At 45.8% G+C, this 15297-nt stretch overlaps 1 protein-coding gene across 4 annotated transcripts in view; it reads left to right on the plus strand.

Moving 5' to 3' along the window:
* LRRC49 (leucine rich repeat containing 49) overlaps positions 1-15297 on the plus strand; it is a 334326-nt gene that overhangs the window by 145338 nt on the left and 173691 nt on the right. For all 4 annotated transcript variants that reach the window (XM_069765877.1, XM_069765876.1, XM_069765878.1 and 1 more), the window contains one exon: positions 11046-11193. In XM_069765877.1, coding sequence (XP_069621978.1) covers positions 11046-11193 — 148 coding nt within the window. The remainder of the gene's footprint in view (positions 1-11045; positions 11194-15297) is intronic.

The raw sequence follows: 15297 nt of genomic DNA on the forward strand, positions 1-15297 counted from the left end.
GCGTCCTCGCTAGCGATATCGTCCAGTGTGACAGGCAGCAGCGATCAGGCCCCTGCTGTGCTGTCGCTGGTCGGGGAAGAAAGTCCAGAACTTTATTTCGTCGCTGGACTCCCCGTAGACATCGCTGAATCGGCGTGTGTGACACCGATTCAGCGATGTCTTCACTGGTAACCAGGGTAAACATCGGGTAACTAAGCGCAGGGCCGCGCTTAGTAACCCGATGTTTACCCTGGTTACCATCCTAAAAGTAAAAAAAACCAAACACTACATACTTACCTACAGCCGTCTGTCCTCCAGCGCTGTGCTCTGCACTCCTCCTGTACTGGCTGTGAGCGTCGGTCAGCCGGAAAGCAGAGCGGTGACGTCACCGCTCTGCTTTCCGGCCGTTGTGCTCACAGCCAGTACAGGAGGAGTGCAGAGCACAGCGCTGGAGGACAGACGGCTGTAGGTAAGTATGTACTGTTTGTTTTTTTTTACTTTTAGGATGGTAACCAGGGTAAACATCGGGTTACTAAGCGCGGCCCTGCGCTTAGTTACCCGATGTTTGCCCTGGTTACCGGCATTGTTGGTCGCTGGAGAGCGGTCTGTGTGACAGCTCTCCAGCGACCAAACAGCGACGCTGCAGCGATCCGGATCGTTGTCGGTAGTGTGACGGTACCTTAAGAAAAGGTATGTTGGTGCCCTGGACAGATAAAATAAATTCCCCTCCAGTCCACCACCCTGCCTCCACATAGAACAACTAAAATATGGAAACCAAGTATAATGTAGCCGTATACTGTGTGTGTCATTTCTTTATCTAGATATTTAATTCATTGGATTAAATGTAATAATTATTTAATTTCCCTATGATTCTACCAGGTAGTGCCCACCAAAGAGTTAAGGCATTTCACCTGCCTGCTGTAGTTTCACTCCATCTCTTCCTTTATTAAAATATCTCTCAATGATCCAGACAGTAGGACTGATCCTCAAACAATGCACTGTAGGACTGATGCACAAACAATAGGACTCTGGAATCCCCATTGTCAATATCATTGGGTGTCCCTGGTTGCAGCCTGGTTTCTAATTATCATACATTATTAATAATAATAATAATAATAATAATTCCCTAACCTGCTTGTTGAGCGATAAATATTATTTATGGTATGACCTCTTTAAATATTTAGTTATCAGTCCAAAAGCTTAAAAGGATTATCTGGCCCATTTCCCTCCGACATCGGGAGGTTAGGAGCTCTGATGAAGGTGCATCTGCACATACCTGTCACATGTGCGAGATTTGCAGAGACAGTGATGATGCCGACTCTTGCATATCATGTTATCATGCCCATCACAGGAGGAGACATGGGGCTGCGCGATATACATCACAGGAGGAGACATAGGGGCTGCACTATATACATCACAGGAGGAGACATGGGGCTGTGCTATATACATCACAGGAGGAGACATGGGGGCTGCGCTATATACATCACAGGAGAAGACATGGGGCTGCACTATATACATCACTAGGAGACATGGGTCTGTGCTATATACATCACAGGAGGAGACATGGGGCTGTGCTATATACATCACAGGAGGAGACATGGGGGCTGCGCTATATACATCACAGGAGAAGACATGGGGCTGCACTATATAGATAACAGGAGGAGACATGGGGCTGCGCTATATACATCACAGGAGGAGACATGGGGCTGTGCTATATACATCACTAGGAGACATGGGGCTGTGCTATATACATCACAGGAGGAGACATGGGGCTGCGCTATATACATCACAGGAGGAGACATGGGGCTGCGCTATATACATCACAGGAGGAGACATGGGGCTGCGCTATATACATCACAGGAGGAGACATGGGGCTGCTCTATATACATCACAGGAGGAGACATGGGGCTGCGCTATATACATCACTAGGAGACATGGGGCTGCACTATATACATCACAGGAGGAGACATAGGGGCTGCGCTATAAACATCACAGGAGGAGACATGGGGGCTGCGCTATATACATCACAGGAGGAGACATGGGGCTGCACTATATACATCACAGGAGGAGACATGGGGCTGTGCTATATACATCACTAGGAGACATGGGGCTGTGCTATATACATCACAGGAGGAGACATGGGGCTGCGCTATATACATCACAGGAGGAGACATGGGGCTGCACAATATACATCACAGGAGGAGACATAGGGGCTGCGCTATATACATCACAGGAGGAGACATGGGGCTGCACTATATACATCACTAGGAGACATGGGGCTGTGCTATATACATCACAGGAGGAGACATGGGGCTGCGCTATATACATCACAGGAGGAGACATGGGGCTGCGCTATATAGATCACTGAAGGAGACATGAGGCTGTATATGTTAAAAAGATACCTCCAATACTGTTCAGTCTTCTTGTCGCTCCTGTAGCTAAATGTCCTGGTGAACCAAAGACTGTTTTTGTATAAAATTGAACAAACTACTTTTTAAAGCAAAACATGACAATATTTTTTTTAAATATATATTTTTTTCCCCCTTCTACAATTTTTTCCTAAATAAGACCTACGAAATTAAATTCTGTTAAAGGGGTTGTCCCACGAACAAAGTACATTTTAATTAATAGATCATGGAATATTATTATTTTATTATTTATTTACCATTATTATTTATTTTTACAGCACCATTGATTCCATGGTGCTGGACATGAGAAGGGGTTACATACAAAACTCAAATTAGTCAAGAAACAAACAATGACAGACAGGTACAGAGGGGAGAGGGCCCTACCCTTGCGCGCTTACACTCTACAATGTGATGGGGAAGGAGACATTAGGTTGAGGGGTTGCAGAAGCTCTGGTGGGGTCGAGGTGGGTTATTGCAGGCTGTAAGCTTTCTTGAAGAGATGTGTTTTCAAGATCTGTCTGAAAGGTTCTAGTGTGGTGGATTATAGGACGTGTTGGGGCACTGAATTCCATAGGATGGGGGATACTCAGGAGAAATCTTGGAGGTATTTGGGTGAAGAATGTAAAATTGTAGGGGAGAGGAGGAGATCTGGGGGGACAGGAGATTGTGTTTGAAAATATTGGGAGATTAGTTCAGAGATATACGGCGGGGACAGATTATGGACGGCATTGTAGGTCAATGTTTGAACTGAATACATTGGGGAATTGGGAGCCAATGAAGAAATTTGCCAAGGGGAGAAGCAGAGGAGTAGCTAAGAGGAAGATGGATTAGTTGGGCATCGAAGTGAAGAACAGACTGGAGAGGTGTGAGAGTGTTAGCAGGGAGGCCACAGAGGAGGATATTCCAGTAGTTGAGGTGGGAGTTGTTGAGGGCATGCACTAACATCTATATATATATAATTGTCTAAGGGTTTTTCCGACTGTCTGTCTGTCTGTCTGTCCTGGAAATCCCGGCTCTCTGATTGGTCGAGGCCGCCAGGCCTCGACCAATCAGAGACTGGCACAGCATCGACGTAGAAATCCCGCGTCTCTGATTGGTCGAGGCCACCAGGCCTCGACCAATCAGCAACGGGCACAGCGACGATGATGTCATAATGGTTGCCATGGCGACGATGATGTCATAAAGATTGCCTCGACCAAGCAGCGACGGGCACAGTCTGCCGCGAATTCTGGAATCATCATTGTCCATATACTACGGGGACATGCATATTCTAGAATACCCATTGGTCGCGGCCTCTGTCAGTCATGGAAATCCAAGTTGCTGATTGGTCGTAGCAAAACAGCTATGACCAATCAGCGACGGGCACAGTCCGGAAGAAAATGGCCGCTCCTTCTTCCCCTTAGTCAGCGCCCGCTCCGTACTCCCCTCCGGTCACAGCACCCGCTCCGTACTCCCCTCCGGTCACAGCGCCCGCTCCGTACTCCCCTCCGGTCACAGCGCCCGCTCCGTACTCCCCTCCGGTCACAGCGCCCGCTCCGTACTCCCCTCCGGTCACAGCGCCCGCTCCGTACTCCCCTCCGGTCACAGCGCCCGCTCCGTACTCCCCTCCGGTTACAGCGCCCGCTCCGTACTCCCCTCCGGTCACAGCGCCCGCTCCGTACTCCCCTCCGGTCACAGCGCCCGCTCCGTACTCTCCTCCGGTCACAGCGCCCGCTCCGTACTCTCCTCCAGTCACAGCGCCTGCCCCGTACTCCCCTCCGGTCAGCGCTCACACAGGGTTAATGGCAGCGTTGACCACGGTGTAACGCACTTGGTTAACGCTGCTATTAAACCTGTGTAACCAACTTTTTACTATTCATGCTGCCTATGCAGCATGAATAGTAAAAATATCTAATGTTAAAAATAATAAAAAAATAAAAAATAGTTACATACTCACCTTCTGGAGCCTCCGGATCGAAGCGGCCGGTTACCGATGCTCCTCGCGACACCCCGGTGACCGCTGCATGCAGTGCGGTCTCGCGAGATGATGACGTGCGGTCTCGCGGGACCGCAATGCAATCTTCTGGCCGGAGCGCGCGAGGAGCATCGGTAACCAGAGGCTCCAGAAGGTGAGTATGTAACTATTTTTTATTTTAATTCTTTTTTTTTTTTTTTAACACGGATATGGTGCATACTACGTCACTGGCCAATATACTACGTGACTGGGCAGTATACTACGTGGCTCTGTGCTGTATACTACGTGGTTCTGTGCTGTATACTATGTGGCTCTGTGCTGTATACTACGTGGCTCTGTGCTGTATACTACGTGACTTGGCAATATACTACGTGGCTGGGCAGTATACTACGTGGCGCTGTGCTGTATACTACGTGGCTCTGTGCTGTATACTACGTGGCTCTGTGCTGTATACTACGTGACTGGGCAATATACTACGTGGCTCTGTGCTGTATACTACGTGGCTCTGTGCTGTATACTACGTGGCTCTGTGCTGTATACTACGTGGCTCTGTGCTGTATACTACGTGACTTGGCAATATACTACGTGGCTGGGCAGTATACTACGTGGCGCTGTGCTGTATACTACGTGGCTGTGTGCTGTATACTACGTGGCTGTGTGCTGTATGTACTATGTGGGCTGGGCAATATTCTGCATGGCCTGCGCAATATACTTTGTGGGCTGCGCAATATACTACGCGGGCTGGGCAATATACAACGTGTACTGTATGGGCTGCGCAATGTACTGCGTGGGCTGTGCTATATACTACGCATACATATTCTAGAATACCCGATGCGTTAGAATCGGGCCACCATCTAGTTTTAGTATATTGAGGGTTGAGTAAAGGATGGATTTTGGCAATATTTTTGAGTTGGAGGTGACAAGAGTTTGGATGTGTGGTTAGAACGACAGGGCAGAGGCGAGGGTTACTCCGAGTCAGCGGACTTCTGGAACCAAGGAAAGTGTGATGTAATTTATTGTTGTGATAGATCAAGTAAGGGTTTAGGAGAGATGGAGGAAAGATGATGGGTTCACTTTTGTCCACATTGAGTTTTAGGAAGCAAGAGTTGAAGGAGGATATGGCTGATGGGCACTCTGGAATTCTGGACAGCAGAGAGGTGACGTCTGGGCCAGAGAGAAAGATCTGAGTGTCGTCAGCGTATAGATGGTACTGGAAGCCATAGGACTTTGAGTTGCTCCAAGACAAAAGGTACAGATTGAGAAGAGACCCAGAACAAAGCCTTTAAGACACAAATAGAGAGAGGATGTCATGAGTTAGTATGGGAGTGGGAGATGCTTAAAGGAAACCTATCGCCCCCCTAGCCTTTTTAACTAAAAGAGCCACCTTGTGCAGCACTAATGCTGCATTCTGTCAAGGTGGCTCTTTTATTTGGGGTGCCTTCCAACGCTGAAATAATCATTTTTATAATTTGGCCGCTATACCTGTAGTGTGCCTGGGGGCCACGTCTTTTCCCCCGGACACAAACGCCTCCCAGCCATTATTCATTTCCTCCTTGCACCGGGCGCCTCCTCCTCTGCGTTCACTTACGTCCCCGACACCTGACTTAAATGAATGCAGAGGAGGCGGCACCCGGCGGAAATGAGTAATGGCTGGGAGGTGTTTGTGTCCCCCGGGCACACTACATGTATGGTGGGCAAATTATAAAAACCAATATTTAAGCGTTGGAAGGGACCCCGAATAAAAGAGCCACATTGACAGAATGCAGCATTAGTGCTGCACAAGGTGGCTCTTTTAGTTAAAAACGCCAGGGGTTGACAGGTTCCCTTTAATGTACGGTTAGAAATATACGAGGAGATCTAAGAGAGAGCAAGGTCTTTGTTGTCAATGGAAGAGAGGAGCTGTTGTAGTAATGAGTGGTCGACTGCATTGAAGGCAGGAGACAGATCTAGAAGGAGGTATAGAGAATTGCCTGTTAGCTTTGGCAGTAAGTTGTTAGTAATTTTAGTTAAGGCAGTTTTTGTGGAGTGGTTGGGATAGAAGCCAAGTTGCAAAGAGTGAGTTAGATGAGACGTCGGAGTAATGTTCATCATGGACATGCTGTTAAGGAGTTTGGAGGCAAATGGTAGCAGCAATAGAGGTCAGGTCGAATTGGTGGTTTCTTCAGGATAGGTGTGATCGTGGCATGTTTGAAAGCAGAAGGGAAGGTAACAGAAGTTAATGATAGGTTAAAGATATGTTTTAAGGCCACGATAAGCAAGGTCGTGAGGTTTGGGAGGATGTGGGATTAGATGGGATCATGTGCACAAGTGGTGAGATGCGATTTGGAGAGAAGATAAGTAAGCTGCCCTTCAGTGATACACTGTGGTGGTAGATTAGTTCACTTGGCTGCTCACAGAGGTAGACACAGGAATGCTTCTCTTCTACCACTGGTTTATTTAAAAGTTACAGCATAAACCAGTGTATGGTTCAGCAAAATAAACATGGCCTTTCTGGCATAATGGCAAAGCAAAAGATAACATATTGCACAGCATATAGTGTGCTGGAGCATTTTTCTAGGTTCATATCACTGAAGCTAATAACCTCAGTGATGCATATCTCCCCTCCAGTACTTTGCCAGTGACTTTGTCACAACTATTTCCGATGATGATTATATTTAGTTCATACTGGTGGTTCAACTAAATAGTGTGTCTCTTTTTATACTTTTTGGCACATGTCATTTTATCAACTACACTTGTGATATACAGTATGCCCTTCTCCTCTTGTTTGTACTCCTCACTCTTCCTTTATTACTTGATCAATAAAATGTATTTTGTATTTTATCGTAATGACTTGTCCCATTTGACTTTATTATCGTTTCATTTTTGGTGACTTTTTTTATTCAATTTGTTACTGATTAATCTTTTGGTATCACAATCCATGTACACATTACTTTTTACATATCATTTATCCTCATAGCCTTACAAATTTATATGGATACTAGATGGTGGCCCGATTCTAACGCATCGGGTATTCTAGAATATGCATGTCCACGTAGTATATTGCCCAGCCACGCAGTATATTGCCCAGCCACGTAGTATATTGCACAGTCACGTAGTATATTGCCCAGTTACCTAGTATATTGCCCAGTGACGTAGTATATTGCACAGTGACGTAGTATATTGCCCAGTGACGTAGTATACAGCACAGAGCCACATAGTATATTGCCCAGCCACGTAGTATATTGCCCAGCCACATATTATATTGCCCAGTCACGTAGTATATTGCCCAGTCACGTAGTATATTGCCCAGCCACGTAGTATATTGCCCAGCCACGTAGTATATTGCCCAGCCACGTAGTATATTGCCCAGCCACGTAGTATATTGCACAGTCACGTATATTGCCCAGTTACGTAGTATATTGCCCAGTGACGTAGTATACAGCACAGAGCCACGTAGTATATTGCACAGCGACGTAGTATATTGCCCAGTTACGTAATATATTGCGCAGCCACGTAGTATATTGCCCAGTGACGTAGTATACAGCACAGAGCCACGTAGTATATTGCCCAGTTACATAGTATATTGCACAGCGACGTAGTAGACAGCACAGAGCCACGTAGTATATTGCCCAGTCATGTAGTATATTGCCCAGTTACGTAGTATATTGCCCAGTGACGTAGTACACAGCACAGAGCCACGTAGTATACAGCACAGAGCCACGTAGTATATTGCCCAGTCACGTAGTATATTGCCGAGCTACGTAGTATATTGCCCAGCCAGGTTTGTCACAGTTTAAAAAATAAAAAATAAACATATACTCACCTTTCCGAGGGCCCCTTGTAGTCCACGGCAGCTTCCAGTCCCAGGGTTGGTATGAGCACAGGACCTGTGATGATGTCGCGGTCACATGACTGTGACGCCATGGCAGGTCTTTCTAGCGCTGGCGCGCAGGGCCTGTGATGACGTCACGGTCACATGACCATGTAGCATATCGCACAGCCCACGTAGTATATTGCCCAGCCACGTAGTATATTGCCCAGCCACGTAGTATATTGCTCAGCCACGTAGTATATTGCCCAGCCACGTAATATATTGCCCAGCCACGTATTATATTGCCCAGTCACGTAGTATATTGCCCAGCCACGTAATATATTGCCCAGCCATGTAGTATATTGCCCAGCCACGTAGTATATTGCCCAGCCACGTAGTATATTGCACAGTCACGTAGTATATTGCCCAGCCGCGTAGTATATTGCCCAGTGACGTAGTATATTGCCCAGTGATGTAGTATATTGCCCAGTGACATAGTATACAGCACAGAGCCACGTAGTATATTGCGCAGTTAAGTAGTATATTGCCCAGTGACGTAGTATACAGCACAGAGCCACGTAGTATATTGCACAGCGACGTAGTATATTGCCCAGTTACGTAATATATTGCGCAGCCATGTAGTATATTGCCCAGTGACGTAGTATATTGCCCAGTGACGTAGCATACAGCACAGAGCCACGTAGTATATTGCCCAGCCACGTAGTATATTGCCCAGCCACGTAGTATATTGCCCAGCCACGTAGTATATTGCACAGTCACGTAGTATATTGCCCAGTTACGTAGTATATTGCCCAGTGACGTAGTATACAGCACAGAGCCATGTAGTATATTGCACAGCGACGTAGCATATTGCCCAGTCACGTAATATATTGCGCAGCCACGTAGTATATTGTCCAGTGATGTAGTATATTGCCCAGTGATGTAGTATACAGCACAGAGCCACGTAGTATATTGCCCAGTTACATAGTATATTGCACAGCGACGTAGTAGACAGCACAGAGCCACGTAGTATATTGCTCAGTCACGTAGTATATTGCCCAGTTACGTAGTATATTGCCCAGTGACGTAGTACACAGCACAGAGCCACGTAGTATATTGCCCAGTCACGTAGTATATTGCCCAGCCACGTAGTATATTGCCCAGCCAGGTTTGTCACAGTTTAAAAAATAAAAAATAAACATATGCTCACCTTTCCGAGGGCCCCTTGTAGTCCACGGCAGCTTTCGGTCCCAGGGTTGGTATGAGCGCAGGACCTGTGATGATGTCGCGGTCACATGACCGTGACGCCATGGCAGGTCTTTCTAGCGCTGGCGCGCAGGGCCTGTGATGACGTCGCGGTCACATGACCGTGACGTCATGGCAGGTCCTTCTCCCATACCATCTTTGCCACCGGAACCTGCAATGGAAGATGGCGGCCGGCTCGAGCGACTATGGAGGGTGAGTATAGCAGGTTTTATTTTTTTATTATTATTTTTAACATTACATTTTTTTACTATTGATGCCGCATAGGCAGCGTCAATAGTAAAAGTAGGGGACACACAGGGTTAATAGCGGCGGTAAGGGGGGTGCGTTACCCGTGGCATAACGCTGTCCGTTACCGCCGGCATTAACCCTGTGTTAGTGGTGACCGGAGGGGAGTATGCGGGCGACAGGCACTGACTGCGGGGCGTAAGGAGCGGCCATTTTCTTCCGGACTGTGCCCATCGCTGATTGGTCACGCAGCCATGACAGGCAGCTGGCGAGACCAATCAGCAAATGAATAACCGTGACAGACAGACAGACAGAAGGACAGATGGAAGTGACCCTTAGACAATTATATTGTAGATAGAGTCTTCTGGTTCCTTGTGATTCCTTTTTCTCAGAGATGAAAAAGTGCAAAAGAAGCAGTGGTGGGCAGAGAAGTGAGTTAAGTATTGAATAACTGGGCATGTTGGATACAAGGTTTAAGAAGTAGTCCACTTTAGCAGAGGTGAGGCCCAACTTGAATGTAAAAGTTTCTTATCTAAATGCAGTGACGTCTAGTTAGTGTTTTTTTCAGCTCGAGTGGGGTGGCTGAGTAAGTAGCTGATGCCAGTGTGGCACAGTAGAAAACTATGGCAGTTCTGTGTCGTGGAGTGAAGATAGGAAGGACAGCGGTAGAATGGAGTCCGAGGGTGTGTGAATGTCTAGGTGTGCGAGCTTTCTGTAGGGGTGCGCTAGTTGCTGGACATGGGGGGCAGGTGACGAGGACAGGGTTGAGAAATTGAGTAGATGGTGGTCAGATAGTGGGAGAGGTGGGGTTGTGAGGATAGATGGAGAGCTGAGGCAGGTGAAGATAAGATCTCATTTTTATTCATGTGCTGAAATGTTATAAATATGCCTCTGGTATGTCCTGTGTAATGGCTGTGTGAAATCTGTGTCAGAGAGGAATGACTGTCTCCCGGTCAGGACCAGGTGGCCGGATAGGATCCCAATCTGTAATATAGAAGCTCTGAGAAGAATCCGGCACTCTGAATTGAGTATAATGGAAAAAATTACATTTATTACAGTGGTCCATATAGATAGTGTGTATCATACATGACGTTTCAAGTAAAGACCTTTACTGAACATACACACGTGTGTCAGGCTATAGCGTGAGGGGGAAAAATCTCCAGAAGGCAGCGCTGCCTTCTTTCTATCTTCTCCCACACTGTGTGACCTGACATATGTGTGTATGTTTGATAAAGGTCTTTACTGACCGAAACGTCACATATGATACACAATATTTATAAGGACCACTGTAATAAAAGTAATTTTTTTCACTATACTCACTTCAGAGTGCCAGATTCTTCTAGGAGCTTCTGTGTGAAATCTTTGTCCAACCTCATCTTTCTGTAGGTAACCTCACACAACAATGTCTCATTTTCCTCTACAGACTCCATGACATCCTGTGCCTCGCTGACTCAACATCGTTGTCAGATGTCACACTTGATGGCAACCCTATAGCTCAAGAGTCATGGTACAGGCAAACCATTCTGGGACATATGCTGCAGCTGCGACAGCTGGATATGAAGAGAATCACGGTAAGGGCAAACGTGAAAACCAGGTGACATTGTGTCAGGAAACTGTTGACCGCCGATATAACATGTGTCCAGCTATATGTGCGCAAACAGCAGATTCAGCCATCTTGACCCCATAGTGACCAAGCCTGTTTTCACCTTAATGACCAGGTGAAGTTTTTGAAATCTGACCAGTGTCACTTCATGTGGTAGTAACTCTGTTACGCTTCAATGTATCCCAGTGATTCTGAGATTGTTTTCTTGTGACACATTGTACTTTGTTAGTGCTAAATTTAGGTCGATGCTTTTTGTGTTTACCGTATATACTCGAGTATAAGCCGACCCGAGTATAAGCCGACCTCCCCCTAATTTTGCTACAAAAAACTGGGAAAACTTAGTGACTCGAGTATAAGCCTAGGGTGGAAAATGCAACAGCTACCGGTAAATGTCAAAAGTAAAAATAGATACCAATAAAAGTAAAATTAATTGAGACATCAGTAGGTTAAGTGTTTTTTAATATCCATATTGAATCAGGAGCCCCATATAATGCTCCATAAAGTTTATGATGGGTCCCATAAGATGCTCCATATTAAAATATGCCCCATATAATCCTGCATAAAGGTTAATAATGGCCCCATAAGATGCTCCATAGACACATTTGCCCAATATAATGCTGCACAAATGTTGATTATGGCCCCATAAGATGCTCCATAAAGATATTTGCGCCATATAGTGCTGCACAAACATTAATTATCTACTATATAATTGTCTAAGGGGTACTTCCGTTTTTCTGTCTGTCCTTCTGTCTTTCTGTCTGTCGCGGATATTCATTGGCTGCGGCCTCTGTCTGTCATGGAAATCCAAGTCGCTGATTGGTCGTGGCAAAACGCCCACGACCAATCAGCGACGGGCACAGTCCGGCGGCAAAATGGCGGCTTCTTCCTCCCCGCAGTCAGTGCCCGCTCCATACTCCCCTCCAGTCAGCCCTCACACAGGGTTAATGCCAGCGTTAATGGACCGCGGTATAACGCACTCCATTAACGCAGCTATTAACCCTGTGTGACCAACTTTTTACTATTGCTGCTGCGTCTCACCCTCCGACGTCGCGCCCTGTCCTCGGCAGTGCAAGCGGCAGGTTCCGGTGGCAAGGATGCTATGCGAGAAGGACCTGCCATGACGTCACGGTCATGTGACCGCGACGTCATCACAGGCCCTGCGCGCCAGCGCTAGAAAGACCTGCCATGGCGTCACGGTCATGTGACCACGACGTCATCACAGGTCCTGCGCTCATACCAACCCTGGGACCGGAAGCTGCCGCGTGCACTGCACACAAACGCCAGGACTACAATGGGCCCTCGGAAGGTGAGTTTATGTTTATTTTTTATTTTAAGTCTTTTTTAACCTGTTACATACGTGGCTGGGCAACATACTACGTGGCTGGGCAATATACTACGTGACTGGCCAATATACTACGTGTCTGTGCAGTATACTACGTGTCTCTGATGTATACTACGTGGCTTTGTGCTGTATACTACGTCGCTGTGCAATATACTACATCACTGGGCAATATACTATGTGGCTGAGCAATATACTATGTGGCTGGGCAATATACTACGTCGCTGGGCAATATACTACATCACTGGGCAATATACTATGTGGCTGAGCAATATACTATGTGGCTGGGCAATATACTACGTCGCTGGGCAATATACTACATAGCTGGGCAATATACTACATGGCTGGGCAATATACTACGTGGCTGGGCAATATACTACGTGGCTGGGCAATATACTATGTGGTTGGGCAATATACGAGGCTTGGCAATATACTATGTGGGCTGTGCAATATACTACGTGGACACGCATATTCTAGAATACCCGATGCGTTAGAATCGAGCCACCATCTAGTGCCCCATAAGATGCTCCATAAAGATATTTGCGCCATATAGTGCTGCACAAACGCTGATTATGCCCCATAAGATGCTCCATACAGACACTTGCCCCATTTGCTGTTGCTGCGATAAAAAAAAAATAAAAATCACATACTCACCTCTCCATCGCACAGGCCCCGGCACTTTCAATACTCACCTGACTTCGTTCCGGCGCCGTTTCATCTTCAGCGTCTTCTGCGCTGACGTTCATGCAGAGGGCGCGCACTAATCGCGTCATCGCGCCCTCTGACCTGAGCTGACGTCACTGCAGAAGACGCTGAAGACGGAGCGGCGCCGGAATGAGGAGCAGGTGAATATCACGCCGCAGTTATACTCAACTGCTCCTGGCGCGGTGCAGTCCCTGCTTCCCCGGCGCCGCAGCATTCATTACTGTAATGAGCGGTACCATGTGACCGCTCAGTAGAGGTAGAAGCTGTGGCGCCGGGAGAACCAGGGACCTGCAGGGACCGCGCCAGGAGTAGGTAAGTATAATTAGACAGCCCCCACTCCTCCTCCCCTGCCGACCCCTGGGTATGACTCAAGTATAAGCCAAGAGGGGGACTTTCAGCCCCAAAAAAGGGCTGAAAATCTCGGCTTATACTCGAGTATATACAGTATTTGTGAAAATATCTGAATTTTGGCAATAATTTAGAAAAATTTTCAATTTCAAACTTTCAATCTTTATATCCTTAAACCAGTTAGTCTTGCTGTTCAAAATAATTAATAAATAACATTTTCCATATACTGTATCTACTTTACATATGCATCATATTATTTTGTTAGGATGTTGGAAGAGTTAAAAATTTAGTAGCAGTTTCTCATTGTTTTTCTAGAAACTTACAAAACCTGTTTCTTTAGGAACCTAGTCAAATTTAAATAGACATTGAGGGGCTTATAAATTGGAAACCTCCCCAAAAGTGGTATTATTTTAAAAACCGCACCTCTGAAATACGTCAAAATTGCTACACAAGAATTAATGCAAAGTCGAATGAAAAAAAAAAATTTCTACTTTAATATGTTGCTTTAGCCTCAATTTCTTACGCACATCATGATGCCACATATGTGGTCACATACTGCTGTTTGGGCACATGGCAGGGCTCGGAAAGGAAAGAGCGCTATTTGATTTTTTGAGCCTAAACTTATCTGGAATACAGCTCTGGCAAAAATTAAGAGACCACCACATCAAAACCCTGTCATGGGCAGCCCAATCTCCAGACCTGAACCCCACTGAAAACCCCTGGAATGTAATCAAGAGGATGATGGATAGTCACAAGCCATCAAACAAAGAAGGACTGCTTACATTTTTGCACCAGAAGCAGTGTGAAAGACTGGTGGAAAGCATGCCAAGACGCATGAAAGCTGTGATTAAAAATCATGGTTATTCCACAAAATATTGATTTCTGAACTCTTCCTGAGTTAAAACATTAGTATTGTTGTTTCTAAATGATTATGAACTTGTTTTCTTTGCATTATTTGAGGTCTGAAAGCACTGTTTTTTTTTTTTTTTAATTTTGACCATTTTTTTCTTTGTCAGAAAAAAAAATACAAAATTTATTGCTTGGAAATTCGTAGACATGTTGTCAGAAGTTTATAGAATAAATTAACAGTTTACATCTTACTCGAAAATATACTATAAAGAGAAAAATCAGACAAACTGAACATTTTGCAGTGGTCTCTTAATTTTTGCCAGAACTGTAGATTGTGAATGCCATGTCACACTTGCAGAGCTGCTGACATTACAGCAGAAACCCCAAACAATTGACCCCATTTTTAAAAGTAGACCCCTCAAGAAATTAATTTAGGGGTGTACTGAGCATTTTTAACTTAGATGTGATTAAAAAAACTTGGTAACATATAGATGTGAAGACCAAAAATAGCATTTTTCCACTAAAATACTGTTTTAGCACCACACTTATAATTTCCACAAGATGTAATGGGAGAAAATGGATCCAGTAGTTTGTGATGGAATTTGTCCTGAATGTGGCAGTACCCAATATGTGATTGTGAACTACTGTTTGAGCATACGGCAGGGATAGAATGGGAAGGAGCGCTACTTGGCTTTTAAAAAACAGATTCAGTTTTAACAGATTGTGGGATCCGTTGTGGTGCCAGAACAGCAGAAACCCCCACAAGTGACCCCAATTTGGACACTTCACTGCCTAGGGAATTCATCTAGGGGTGTAGTGTGTATTTTGAAC

This window comes from Ranitomeya imitator, chromosome 4 (assembly GCF_032444005.1).
Source record: "Ranitomeya imitator isolate aRanImi1 chromosome 4, aRanImi1.pri, whole genome shotgun sequence".
NCBI lineage: Eukaryota > Metazoa > Chordata > Amphibia > Anura > Dendrobatidae > Ranitomeya > Ranitomeya imitator.